The 14,657-nt window shown below is 39.3% G+C and overlaps 3 protein-coding genes across 3 annotated transcripts in view; 1 reads left to right on the top strand and 2 right to left on the bottom strand.

Annotated features, from left to right (window-relative positions):
- LOC135078672 (probable 3-hydroxyacyl-CoA dehydrogenase B0272.3) overlaps positions 1 to 14,657 on the bottom strand; it is a 152,514-nt gene that overhangs the window by 54,441 nt on the left and 83,416 nt on the right. The window lies entirely within an intron of this gene.
- On the top strand, positions 11,045 to 11,968 carry LOC135078413 (small ribosomal subunit protein eS26). The gene is made up of 3 exons (XM_063972980.1): positions 11,045 to 11,135; positions 11,323 to 11,500; positions 11,772 to 11,968. Exons 1-3 carry the CDS (start codon positions 11,133 to 11,135, stop codon positions 11,936 to 11,938), a joined length of 348 nt encoding a protein of 115 aa, XP_063829050.1. The 5' UTR covers positions 11,045 to 11,132; the 3' UTR covers positions 11,939 to 11,968.
- On the bottom strand, positions 12,956 to 14,552 carry LOC135078646 (PEST proteolytic signal-containing nuclear protein-like). Its single transcript, XM_063973174.1, has 4 exons — positions 14,379 to 14,552; positions 14,071 to 14,256; positions 13,728 to 13,989; positions 12,956 to 13,594 (listed from the first exon to the last, which is right to left on the bottom strand). Exons 1-4 carry the CDS (start codon positions 14,404 to 14,406, stop codon positions 13,429 to 13,431), a joined length of 642 nt encoding a protein of 213 aa, XP_063829244.1. The 5' UTR covers positions 14,407 to 14,552; the 3' UTR covers positions 12,956 to 13,428.

Below are 14,657 nucleotides of genomic sequence, written 5' to 3'. Positions count from 1 at the left end.
GATTTGAGAGGGCTCATTTAGTATCTTTTCGTATACTGCTTCTGGACATCTTTGTACTTGACTATCTGAGGAGTTGACCGCCATGTTTCCGCTTACCCTCCTCAAGTTCAAAGTAGAAGATTGATCCATACTATGCTAATTGAGGACGAAAGACGCAGGAGGACAAAGTGACTGACATAGCCCACAGAATCGCTAAAATCAAGTGGCAGTGGGCGGGGCACATAATAATATCTCGTAGAGCTGATGGCCGCTGGGGCAGTAAAGTTCTTGAGTGGCGACCACGAGCTGGAAGACGTAGCGTGGGCAGGCCTCCCACTAGGTGGACCGACGATTTGGGGAAGGTCGCAGGAAGTGCCTGGATGCGAGCGGTGCAGGACGTCTTTCGGCTGAAACGAAAGAACTAACGCTAAGAGAGATGGCTAAGCTAAAGAAATAGCCAAAATGGACCCTCGTAAAGCACTTGCATTTGATCTGGTCACCATGAAGTCCATGGTCTTGACAATGATCACACTGAGTGAGAACCTCGCAAGTCTCTTAACTTTGGAAATGATCCATAAGGCTGGCAAGTCGCCTAACGAATCCTCTTATAGCTCAATTAATCTGACATTTGTATTGTTAAAATTATGGAAAAGGATCATTCTTGCTCGTTTATTCCCTTGCCTAAGTATGACCCATGTAATATAGTATACCCGAACATAAATTTTGGCAGAAACCATACCAACCATAATCAATAAAATGTTTGGAAAAGAAAGAATCCTGTACGTCTGCTTTCGCTGCGGCTTCAGCTGGGTTTATCATAAAGGACTACACGAGAACCTGATCTCAGCCAAACCCGCTATCCAAATATCTATGATCAAGAGAGCTAATTTACTAAGGTAAACCACTGCTCTAGTGGCTCAAACCCCAACCAACTGCAAATCACCTGATTTGTCTTGACAACAGATACTAAAAATGCAAATTAAAAAAAAAAAACCTAATGAACAAAGGTCAAACAAGGTCACGCCGCCGACGCCGCCGCCGCCGAGGTCAAAAAGTCGGCGCGCCGCCGCCGGCCAATTTTATATCGGCGCCCACCTCTACTACGACGGTAGTCATGGAGATAGGAGTTTGTTATCTCGTGTCAGATGTAAATGGTGAAAAGAAAACTCATGATTCGTGTTATTTTTATGCAATATGTAGGTATTTTATAAAAGTGGAACCCCGAGTGATCTCCAAAACCCATTCTATTATTATATACGATTCGGCTTCGATATCTATAATACAACAGGAGTTTATTTCATGTGTCAGATGACAAGGGTGGAAACAACCTACGATTCATGTTGTTTATTTACGTGCAATATGTGGGCATATTATAAAAGTGGAATGCCGAGTTGTATTTCTAAAACTTGTTCTATTATTTTATACTATTTGGCTGCGATTCGGCGTGACGACAATACAAATCATTTTTCGCGAATCGGTGTTCATACATTCACACAATACATTAGACGCCATGTTGTCATAAACGACATATTATAAAATCGCTGTGATTTAATATTCTTAATCATTAATTTTATGGCAAGTGTCCATCAGGAATCATTGTTCTTACACACAGAATCGTATTATTTCGCTTTCGGGTAGTAATATGTCAAAATTGTTGGTTCTTAGGCGAACAATGTATGGAGAACGAACATTGTCCTTTGTTCATTGTAGTTTGGTTCGTTAAAGAAATAAAGCAGTTTGATTTGATTTTGATTCCAATCAACCTACGACAGATCAATAATGCTAAGAACAAAAGCAATCAAAAGAATAGCTTAGTACTCTACATTAAATAATACAAATCTAATTAAAAAAGATAAGTACATTAAGTTATAACATCAATATTAAAATTATAATCTTGCAAGATTCGAAGTCACATTATCCGATTACGGGTCACTAGACCGACCGAACTAATCTGCGTTTACAGAGAAAAATCTACGTCAGACCACACAAATAGATAAGTAGTCTGCGGTCGAGACTCGAGGCTCGAGAGAATATGCAGAGCTGCAGCAAAAAGTGGCACCAAGCGGAAGCAGGAAGATGGCTCAAGGCCTACCAGCCCGCATCTGTGTGCGCCTTGAATAATTAGGCACACATTAACGTTTCTGAATGAAGATATCTTTGAAAGTCATCTACTTACAGCTTATTTTCGGTGGTTTATCTGATAAGGTTACGCCTACGCGCATCAAATGTGTGCTTTGAACGAAAGGACAGAATAAAAAAAAATTAGTACCTGCACACGGGTCAAAATAAAAACTATCGACGGTTACTTGAGTGGTTTGAGCTTCGAAGTAATGCCAGCGATTGTGAATTCAAATCCCATAGCGATTTTCTTCAATTTTGGTTACACAAACACGGAATCACACAAATAACAAACAATTTACACAAACGTTGTTACTGCACGACAAAATACTAAAGCGTTGTAATTTTGTTGAAAATAGGTCGGTAACTCGCGGCGGCGTCGGACGTAATAAAATAAAGAGGGTAGACTGATTCGTCTGTAAAAATATTTACTATTTACCCTCTTTTACGTAATATTAACGAAAACACGGGGTATGAAACCTCTGACCGAAGATAAGACAATTTAATTATAAAAATACTTTTACTGTACCTACCTAATTACCTACCTACCAAAGTTTATAACTTCGTTTTTGCAAGTGTCATGCATATTATGTGTAAGTAAAGGTATACGATTTGCACTGTATCGATGCTGCATCAAGACTGAATGAATTGCGTTTGTATCGCTGCAAAATATGAAAGAGTCCTTACTGGCTGGCTAACGAATGCAACCTGGTAGTATCGAGAAACCGCTCGATGTCTAGCCAGAGTTTTGTTGTTGTGAGTCGACTTTTTTTAGGTCAACAGTCAGTTAGTAGGCAGCTGCCCTCTCCTGCCCCCCTTAGGGGAATAGTCCCGTTTTTTACCTGGTGGTGTCCAGGAGGCGCTCGATGTCCCGCCAGGGCTCGGCGCCGGCGGGCGGCGGCAGGCGGCGCGTGGTGATGGGCCACACATGCCCAGCACCAGCCGCAGGTTGTCCAGCTCTCTCAAGCTGTATAGCAGGTGCTGCTGTACACTAGGATACCTGGTGGTGTCCAGGAGGCGCTCGATGTCCCGCCAGGGCTCGGCGCCGGCGGGCGGCGGCAGGCGGCGCGTGGTGATGCGCCACACATGCCCAGCACCAGCCGCAGGGTTGTCCAGCTCCCTCAAGCTGTATAGCAGGTGCTGCTGGCCAATAGCATACCTGGTGGTGTCCAGGAGGCGCTCGATGTCCCGCCAGGGCTCGGCGCCGGCGGGCACATGCCCAGCACCAGCCGCAGGGTTGTCCAGCTCCCTCAAGCTGTATAGCAGGTGCTGCTGTACACTAGGATACCTGGTGGTGTCCAGGAGGCGCTCGATGTCCCGCCAGGGCTCGGCGCCGGCGGGCACATGCCCAGCACTAGCCGCAGGGTTGTTCAGCTCCCTCAAGCTGTATAGCAGGTGCTGCTGTACACTAGGATACCTGGTGGTGTCCAGGAGACGCTCGATGTCCCGCCAGGGCTCGGCGCCGGCGGGCGGCGGCAGGCGGCGCGTGGTGATGGGCCACACATGCCCAGCACAAGCCGCAGGGTTGTCCAGCTCCCTCAAGCTGTATAGCAGGTGCTGCTGGACACAAGGATACCTGGTGGTGTCCAGGAGGCGCTCGATGTCCCGCCAGGGCTCGGCGCCGGCGGGCGGCGGCAGGCGGCGCGTGGTGATGGGTCCGCCACACATGCCCAGCACCAGCCGCAGGCGCGCGCCGTCGCCCACGCCGTGCTCGCGCAGCATCGACGCGTTGTCCAACTCCTTGAGGTTGTACAGCAGGTGCTGCTGCGATACCGGGATACCTGGGGGTGGTGCAAAGGGTTTAGTAGGCAGGAACTTTTCAGGGCACAAACACGGTCTAAATATAAAGGTTCGGCCAAACCAACGCGTGCAGCCTGCGTGCACGATGGCGATCAGATGTCGTGTATGAATTTGTAGCGTTGAGTTCACATCAATTTAGTCGCGACTATCTAATCTAGGCACGCGCTGACGCGAGTTGCACGCATAAGCTTACCCTACCACCGATACCTACCAAGTTCATGGTAGGAGCCTCGGTTGACCATTAAAATTCAAATGCAGACGTAGTAAAATCGTTCGCAGTAAAGTTTTTAGATGTAACGAAACATCACGCAGTAAGAAAATGTCGATATAACAAGGCGTCGCAGTATAGAAATGTTGCAGAAACGTTTTCGAAACAATTTGATATAACGTTTTTTGCACTCACGTAGGTAATTCGTTTAAAAATGGAGGTAGGGTAATAATAGCTCATGGGAGTGAAGATAATTTTTGATCTACCCTACTAGATTTTTTCTCGTGTAAATCGAGGTCGGGGGTAGTGAAGACGGATCCTGTGTGTCCTTATGAAGAACGATTTGACCTTGTTGACGTCACGAGCGACATTCATGCTCTGCTCTCAGCGTGAAGACATGAATGAAGATGGTCTCCATGGAACTTTTAATACACACGCGCACGTAACAATGTCAAACTGTGCCAAAAGTATTGTGGAATGTAAATTATCTTGATTCAGTTAATTGCGCACGCGAAACACTGTAGGTCAAAAACTATACGTGTGAACGAACAGCGAGTAACTACTTGTTCGAGTCTGATCCCCAGAATGCAAATTATGACAACCGGTTTCAGATGAAGAATATTTCCATCTACCCGCTTTCTTTTTTATTCGCTTCGCTTTTTTCTTTTTCTTTTTACAAACATAAATGAAATATTGTGTACGGAAAGGTACCTCTAATAATACGGTTATCAGGCATTAATGTCCATGACCATTGAAAGAAATCATTTCACGAGTTGTTAATGCGGAACCAGACAGAGGGCATTTTAATTCTGCATAATGGCGTAGGTTATATCAATAAGCTGCAGCTTTACATTATCCAATTAGACGAATCTTTAACCCTGTTCATGTTACAGACGGGTCATTCCATCGTTTCGGGTGTTACGTTCGTACACACATATTCAACAATTTCTTGTATTTTGAAATAGTATTTTAATAATATTAGTGCCTTAATCTGTCCGTTTTTAGTTGCTTTATCTAAATAATAAAGTTTGTACAGCTTAGAATGTAGGATAACGAAAATATGAGCCAAAAAGTGTGCGTTTCGGGCGTTACGAGATTTTGCCTCTATGTTCTGACTGTTGCTGCATTTACTCGAAATTTAGCGAATTTTCTTAAGGAATTATACCTAAAACTTACAGGACTTCTAAAGTATAAAATTTACAAACCATGTAACATACAATCACTGTTACATAAAACGTTTTACTATTTTTTTATAATTTTTTTCTTTGTTTCGGGTGTTACAATGGTTCTGTTTCGGGTGTTACGAGTACGAAAATGCAACTCGTTTTATCGATAAAATCGGTGTTTTATTAGTCCCTAGGTACTACAAAATAAGGAGTACAACAAATAAACACAAATAGAGCGAATTCTGGTTTGAAATTACGAAGCAGCTTTTCTTAAAAAATATACAAAGTTCAAGTTTAATTTTTCCTCAGAATATAGCTTTTTCTATTGTTTTTGGCTTGAGATAGCATTACTTTAATTTCTAATTACGATATTTAATGGAAATGTCAAACATCGAGACTTTTTAGCAATATCTTAATTTTAGTGTTAAGTCGACATTTCAAAAATGTCTTAAATAGATAAATATGACTCCTTTTCCGACGCCAGCGCTAGTGGGAGGTCGAAGGACCCTCACAGTAATACTTTTTGACTTCTCCAAGCAATATACACACATTATCGACGTATAAATAAAAATGTAATACCCGAAACGTTTCGGGTGTTACAGTTTTTAATCAAGAAAGAAACATACTAAATTAGTATCATGCTCAGATATTAGTTAGTATTTGAAATCATTACTACCATGACCTTACTTTTACCAAATATTGTTATCCTAATCCATGTGTAAGGTACAATAATAAAACAAATACCTGTTTTTTTGTTTCGGGTGTTACATCGCCGAAGTAACAAGAAAACACACTTAGAACTTGATGATTATCAATTTTTTTGGGACTATGGCGCTACCTACCAATACTATGATAAATACCCTCAAATCATATAGTGGCAAAACGTTTCACAGATTGATAGTTTTTTTTTAAATCGTATTACCAATAATTAGAGAGAAAATGATCATTCAGACAGTTGACTTAAGTATAGACTTTGAAGACTAATAACTTAAAAATTACTTGTTTCTTGCAGATTGTTTTTGTTGCACATTATAATTTGGAATGTTTACTTTCAAAATTCATCAGATTTAATGCGAAAAGAACATATTTAGTTTTTCACCCTCGGTAACATTTGTCATGGAATGACCCAGACGTCTTCTGGAAGGTTAATGTATAATCTTTTTAGGCTTTCAATTTCTCTTACAGACTTCATTGAACTAGATTTATCTCATCATCATGCAGTATTTTAAGAGTTAGACAATCTAGACACTTGTATTTTGCTATTGAAATGGGCTTTAGCGCGCACGTTTTAAATGAATAAGTAAGTTCGGACATAGTTATCGTATAGCGAGTTTTCCTGCTATCTATGCTACTAACGCTAACATAGTATTAGTAAACATAAACCATGTTTATTTTCCTAACCCATTTAGAAAAATGTAGCCCACATAGACCGTAATCATTATAACGAATGACTCAAGAAAACGCGCGTTATTTTTACCTACAGCTTGCCAACAAAATAACAGATTATACCTGAGCAGCTGAGTCGTAAAAGTCGTAAATCAATTACTAGATTTGAGGCTGACATCACGGCATGCGGCACACGCGATTGTTACGAATTGCAGGAATTCCTTATTCGATATAATTTCGTATTACAACTATCTAGGTATCAAACCCACTCTCACCGAGTCGATTTTAATCATCTAAACTAAAAATATAACTTGACATTTCTAATCCAACGCATCATTAAGTAAATAAATTGTTCCAAGAATCACAGCAATTAACTAGCCCCAAACTAAGCGCAGATCGTGCTAATGACACAGAAGAGGATTCGCTCACAAACAGCGTTGTTATTCCAGGCGAACTTATCAGGCGACAGATCATTTAGGTGACTTAGGTTTTTCGTTTTTTTATGATGCCGAAATAGATTATCCACCCCCTAAGGCCAGCTTGTTCGACTGGCTGGTACCGAATCATTGATTAATTCAATTCTAATAGAGGCACATTCGCTGCTAAGCGAGTCAAAGGAGGCATATTGGCGTAACGAGGTCCATATGAAGGTGCCCCCACTCCACTCAAGAAGAGTGAGGGGAGCGGCGTATCTAGTCGCCACGTTAGAGCGTCGCGGGCGTTCAAGCTAAACATTATTTAGTTAGAGTATCAACTAAAATAAAAATCAACTAAAGGTAGCGGGAAGGCGTTGGACGCAGGCCGCCACCAACCGGCCATTGTGGAAATCATTAGGGGAGGCCTATGTTCAGCAGTGGACGTCCTATGGCTGAAATGATGATGATGATCAACTAAAATTGTACCTAAGAAAGGGTGCCGAAAGAACATCTCGTTCTTTCCTGCCTGATCAAGGGCTTGGGATGGTGTTGGTTGGTATATCACCAAGCAAAGATGGTGAGTCAACATCCGACACGGGAGACTGACGCCCGTTTTCACCATCCATCCCTAATTTTTAAGTGACCCCTATGAAAACAAAATTCCTGTTATTTGTTACTACTGGGGTCACTTAAAAACTAGGGATTGATGGTGAAAACGGGCATGAATGCTGCTGACAACGCCACTCATGTAGCAGAGTTTTGAGGCTGACACTGTGTAGTTTTGTTGTCGACACGATAAGATGACAGGAGACTGACAATAGAACTCAACAAGTGTCTCGATCTCCACTGGTACTAGTTTACAGTATGAAGACCCAAGAAGTGTGTTCATCCAGTATTGCCAAACTAGTTGTTGGAGTTCTCTTGTCTCTGACTCCGGTCTCTATCGCCGCGCGAACCGCCACTTTGGGATCACATTGGACATACATAGGAATCTACAATGAAGGTGAAATGAGACAATACACATAGCCTTTGTACCAGTCAATAACAAACAGGGGCACTAATAATGTTGTAAACTTGTAACTTACCTAGTATTCAAAAAACTAGGACATAGTCTTCTAGTGTCCTATTATAAACAAAGTTCAGCATTGTAAGTAGGTAATAGTGCTTTTTATATCGCAATTGACAATTGTTAAGAGACCAGCTGGTGCGTGAATCACAAGGTTGGAGCAAGGCCAAGAAAGAAGAGTACTATCCCCAGTGATACTGTTGCTATGTAAAAATTTATAAATGTATGAAACTTGCAGACACTACATTTGTAGTAAAGTGCATTGTTAGAGTTTTACATGATGTATCTAGTTGTCTGACATGACTTGTGAAACATAATGAATGCACATAATAAGAGTCTAAAATTTGTCTTCATGTTTTGATTACTATCAACTGGTCTTTATGGATGTGTTTCCAGGGGAAAATCAATTCAATTAAAAAAGGACTATGATCTATCAGGTCATTTATGCAGGAGCAAGCCCTTTCTAATTTACTAGAAATGAAGGTTTTGAACTACATTCCCCACACTGGCTATAGGGGCCAAAGGGCCACAGGGTTGGGGAGGCATAACAATGCATATTTGGTGGTAGCATAGGCTACAACTACAATAATAGACTGGAATGAATAACTATATTCATTCCAAGTATTAATCAAATCAAAAAAGATATTTAAATATTAATGAGAACATCTTCCTTTTGTTGAAGTCGGTTAGAAAGACTATTGAGTAGTTTACATAATGTCAAACACAGACAGACATGAATAAATTACACTCCTGATTCACACATCTCGTGTTGATCTCTCGAACATTGAAATTATTTTGGCATCATTTCAAAGCAACATAACATGTTAGTCTCATTGACCTGATGGATTAAAGAAAATTTACAAAATCTATAACACTACAACCAAAATAGCTCTAGCTATATCATAAGTACATACATTAGAAGAAAATTGGGATCACAAAAAGAGAAAGCTATAAAACTATGTAACACAACTAAAGATTTATAATTGAATACAGTTTAGTAAATAACATTTTCGGTAGTGAGTCATGGTCATGGCATTGGCAGCCAAACTTTGTGATAAAGTTTTTAAAGATCAAGTTAGGTAATACACCTAATCCAATTCAAAACTATGGCATAGGTACTAACAGTACAAAAACAAATACTATAATATTCTATTTATTCAAGAATATCAGAGTGATTTGTAGCAAGCTGGCAGTATGTAATAATTTTTGTAGCATTAAAAAGTAAAACAGCACTTATCAGAAAACAATAAATACCTACTAAGATTGTGGGGAACATTCTGGATAAAAGCCAAGATTAAAGTTGTTTTAAATGCTAAATTAATGTATCACAGTTATGATTAGAGAGCTAGGCTCTTGACCATTAGATCCTCGGTTTGACTCTCAGGATTGGCACACAGTTGTAATTAATTTTAATGTTTAGTTTCACACCAAAATCTAGTACCTAATCTGGCATTGTTTTAATCAACTATTGTCTCCATGAAATGTATTTATTTAAATTTTTTAAGGTTTAAGAGAATGAAGCTTGATATCATGAGTAGAAAGCAAATAAAAACTTGCAAGAGTGGGTATTCAGAAAACTAAACAAAAATCTATTGCATTCATTAATAATAAGTCACATTACTATTCAATGTATCCTAGCCTGTAATAAATACATAACAATAAAGTAACCAAGAAATGAGTAATTTACCTAATATATTGTATGCAAATGTTGTTATGTGACTCAACAAGGAATGTTTACCAAAATAACCTATAATTCCTAAAATTTATTTTGAAATTGTTCATTAACATTGATCACAGCATGTTGACCCAGAAAGTTTGTTTACACAAGGATAGGTTATGGTTTGTTTCTATGCACCAAATTGGATTTAGCTACCGTACAACAATGTTGCAAAACATAGGCTGGTTTTGAAACTTCAATGCTCAGTTTGGCTAAATATAGTCAAATTCTGCCCTTTTCTACAATTTTCTATGTTTTGTCTATCAATTCGTTGCAAGAAATATGCGTAGAATAGCCACGACATCCTTTGTTGGGTATAGATGACGCACTGTAAATCGAATCCTGTCAAACGAAATAGTTGTGTAATATATCATGGAAACTCACCTTCAACCCTGAATATCTTCGATTTGATCGCGAATATAGTGTCCGTCGGGGACACCGTCATTTCGAAGGCGGTCCCCGTGAGGGTCTCCACCAGGACCTCCATCGTAGGCTGGCTCGGACCGTCTTCCTGGAATCCTTTCGATCTATTGGAAAGTCTCTCTGGGCATCCATGTTGTGACATTTCACACGCAATACACAAAATTAACTATCTGCACCACATCGCAGTTCATAAAATGTTTATATCAGAATAATTATCAGCACCGAGACGATCACACGATGTAGTAAAATAATGGTACCTCGGCGGCTAGAAACTGATTTAAAGCACAATATAATTACGTAAGAAACACAAATGAAGCAAATTAAATGGAAAAGTCCACTAATTATCTACTATTTTAGCAACAAAAATAATTACAACACAGAAAGAAAATCGTCGTGACAGAACAGCAGTTTTTTTTTTGTTGATTGATGCATTGATGGTTAAAGGGAATTGAGTGACTGAAATGAATGAACTAGTTCGTGGAGTTCTCTATGGTAGAATATTTTTCTAGAAAGTGAAAAGAAAACCTATACCTATTCAACTTTTAAATAATATTGACTAGCTGGTAGGCTATGAATTTGTTGCTAATCGTATTTGTTCATCGTAGCGTTTGTTTTATAATCGTTTTCTTATGAATTTAGTCGAAGAAGATATTTGCCAAGGAGAGATTAACAATGTTATATGGCAACACTGTTTCCGGCTTGGCTTGTAAATATGGCTTAAAACACAAAATGCCAATGCTGTGAAATTAGAAAAAAAATTAATACCGGAAACAGATACTCCCTGTCACTTGCTTGTCTATGATCTCGAGCTCTTTTCCGTCTTTCTTCGTTTACCGATTCGGAGGTTAGAAACATGGTGCGTAAATTTTTGCAAATAGAAATTGGTTTATTAGCGTGAAATTCAAGCTAGCAATCAAAAGAAGATGTTATGTGTTGTGCGGAATAAATTGGATGGATTATTTCACTGATCATCGATATCAACACGCGTCATTGGTGTTGAGTCGTGTGAGCATGTGGCCTGAAGACTCCTTTTATGTTTTCAGACTCGCAAACGCCGTAATGGAGGACGCGCCAAGCACGGCCGTGGCCACGTGAAGGCCGTCAGATGCACCAACTGCGCCCGATGTGTGCCGAAGGACAAGGCTATCAAGAAGTTCGTCATTAGGAATATTGTCGAAGCTGCCGCCGTGAGAGATATCAACGAAGCCTCCGTATATGCCTGTAAGTAGATCTTCTAAATTACTTTATTCATTAAATTGCCTAAACAAAAAATAAATGTGATTATTTATCAAATCAAAGATACTAAAAAACAGAACCCTAACCTATAAAACTAACTTTCTCTAACTCTGCTTTTACAAGATTGAAACTGGTAATTCTAATTACTTCATTCCCCTGATAGCAGAACCGTCTGAAAGACGAGTAAACTATCTGATACCCTATGAACCAGTTATAACCATAGCACTATTGTAACAATATTCTATTTTGTTTACAGCATTCCAGCTCCCCAAGTTATATGCTAAGCTCCACTACTGCGTGTCGTGCGCAATCCACAGCAAGGTGGTGCGCAACAGGTCGAAGAAGGACAGACGCATCCGGACACCACCCAAGAGCAACTTCCCCCGGGACATGTCTCGCCCACAAAATGTACAGAGGAAGTAAAGCTTTGTAATAAATAAGTGAAAACCCAAATATCTTTTATTTATACTATGATAGGCACCCCTGTTGAAAAGTTTAAAATTATTCCAAAACATCACTTATTTTTATTTTTTGATTAGCTACCATAAAATAACAATTTGGAAAAATATCCAAACAGTTTGACTATCAAACTACTGGTAGGACTAGATGGAATAAAGGGACAATAATCACTACACACATTACCTACTATTTGACTAATAACTCTTGCTTTTGAGTACCTATAGTTTCTGGTTGATAGCCAACTATCTTCTAGACCAGTGGTTCTTAACTTTTAAGTCATGAGGGACCATTTTACCAAATTTTTGTCTATACTTGTATATTTTTGGCCACACAATTGGTTATAATTAGTTATTATGTTACAGTCAAAACTCATAATCGGTCAAAACCACTTTTGACTACAATAATCAGTTAAATGTGGTTTTGACCGATGCCCTTAGTCAATATCACGACTGATTTTTCCAGTCAAAAGTGATTTGGACCAAGGTGTGCAAGTGCACTTCGTGGACCACTTGGAATCCCTCCAGGGACCACCAGTGGTCCGCGAACCACCGGTTAAGAACCACTGTTCTAGACAATTTCTCAGAAATTAGTTTCCATTACAGAAGCTCAACTGTCTAATTTAATCCAGAGGTAAATATAGTTTTGCCTGCATTGGCCAGATGGGTTAGAGAGAGAGAGTAACATAATGTTTGTAACTAAGCTTATTTAACAAAAAAAACAGTTATAGATCTTTAACCAATGTAATTTAAAATTTAGGTAAAGATAAAACCTTAGACAATATAGATAGGTATCCTATGTCTTTAATAGCAGTAAATAGAAACGGTTCATTCAATATACAGCATAGTACATTATGGTACAAACATAATGATTGTATTAACTTTATAGTTATTCATTATCAATGCAAGAATTCAAATATTATAATTTCGATTAATTAACTCCATAGCAGAACAATTTTAATAATACCAATACAAACAAATGAAGTAAATAACATTCAATACATTTATTTATTTAGAATTTTTGATTTCAAAAACCATGTTTAAAGATTAATGCTCAACATAAGAAGCATGGGTTATCTAATTACATCTAATACAATCTACACAACAAATGTGGGCTTACAAAACCATGTGGTAAAGTTTAAACTACATACTTAACAACTAGTTGTAATGAAAAGTTATAAACAGACTGTTCAAGATGTAAGTACATGTTGAAAAGAAATTATTAAGTTCTATTTTTCAGATAATTGAAATTAAATTGATAAGATCCATTATAGTCAGACATGTTTACAACCAAGTTTACATTTACTCCCCACATAATGTTACACTAATACAGGATTCAGACAGAGCCAAGTGCAAACTGGAAACACTGAAAGTTAGAGAGAATAGTAAATATAAATCTGTTAGTCACACTCAGCAACAATATCTGAATCCTGCTCTCTAATCTCTAAGCTACGTCTATCAAGGGCCCTTTATCTTGTAGATGGTTTGTGGGAACTTCGGCACAGCTTTTTCATTATTTGTCTCTAGGGCTTCCTTCAAGTTCTTTTCAAATACTTTTTTCGCATCACAGAAACCTTGTTTGGTCTTTCCAAAAGAATTAGGGCCTGCTGATGTAGGTGTTTCTCTGAAAATAATAATTTCAATGTAAGTCAGATCTTAGGCTAAAAAAGGAAAGTAAAGAAGGTGTTCGGAAAATAATAATTTCATTTTAAGTCAGATCTTAGGCTACATTTCACACAAAAAAAAACAAGTCTCACCTGCCAATGTTCCTCATTCTCATGCGAGCTTCTGCTGGCATCTCTTCTGGTTCATCATCATCATCCGTGTTGAACACAGAAGCAACTGTGGGTTTCTTAACCCCCATGTTGGGCTTTGGAGCACCACCTAGAGTCATTTTGATGGGTTCCTTAGGTTTTGAGAAACCAATGGAGATTTTAGTGATGCGCGGCGGCGGCGGGGGCGCAGGCACTTCCTCGTCAGAGTCTTCCCAATCATTTGAGCGTTGGGGATGTCTTTTGTCTGTAATAAATAGTAAAATTAAAATTTGGCCAAGCTCTACTTACTAACTTAGAAAGACAATTATACAGCAAAATTAAGTACCATCATAGCGTTCATCCTTGTCACGGCTCTTTGAAGACCTTTCAGGGGTGTAGCGACTCCCGCGGGGCTCCGGGGAGTATCGTCTTCGCGGAGAGCGCGACCTCGATCGCGACCTCCTCCTGTCCCGACCGTCCCGCCCACTCTCTCGGTGCGTCCTAGAATCATCACGCGTGGATCGAGACGACCCTGCCAATGCGAAAACACTGGCAAAGATAAATAAAGAGACGTATTTGAGTCACTAAATAAAGATAGCAAAACCAGGTGTCTGAAAACGAAGTTGGCTTTAAAGTTTTATGTCATTCGAATACCTTTGTAATCACTGTAGCGGTCCGTCATGGTGCTTTGCTTAGTGTTTTTTTGTGAGCATTGATGAACAATTGATTGAATCAATGAAGCAAATAATAAAAATGGTAAAATAAATCGATCGATTTGTCAACATTTGACATATTTTTCAGCCGCCATGACTCATGAAACTCTATAGTCTATGCTTATTCGTTTCGTTCGGAAATTGCTTTCCACAAGTTGAATGAGTGCATAGACAATAATGGTTTTGCGAGATGAAATAATTTCACAATCACGGTTTCAAA

Source organism: Ostrinia nubilalis, chromosome 15, assembly GCF_963855985.1.
Source record: "Ostrinia nubilalis chromosome 15, ilOstNubi1.1, whole genome shotgun sequence".
Taxonomy (NCBI): Eukaryota; Metazoa; Arthropoda; class Insecta; order Lepidoptera; family Crambidae; genus Ostrinia; species Ostrinia nubilalis.
Note: the sequence above shows the minus strand (reverse complement) of the source record. Positions and strands in the feature narration are given on the sequence as shown.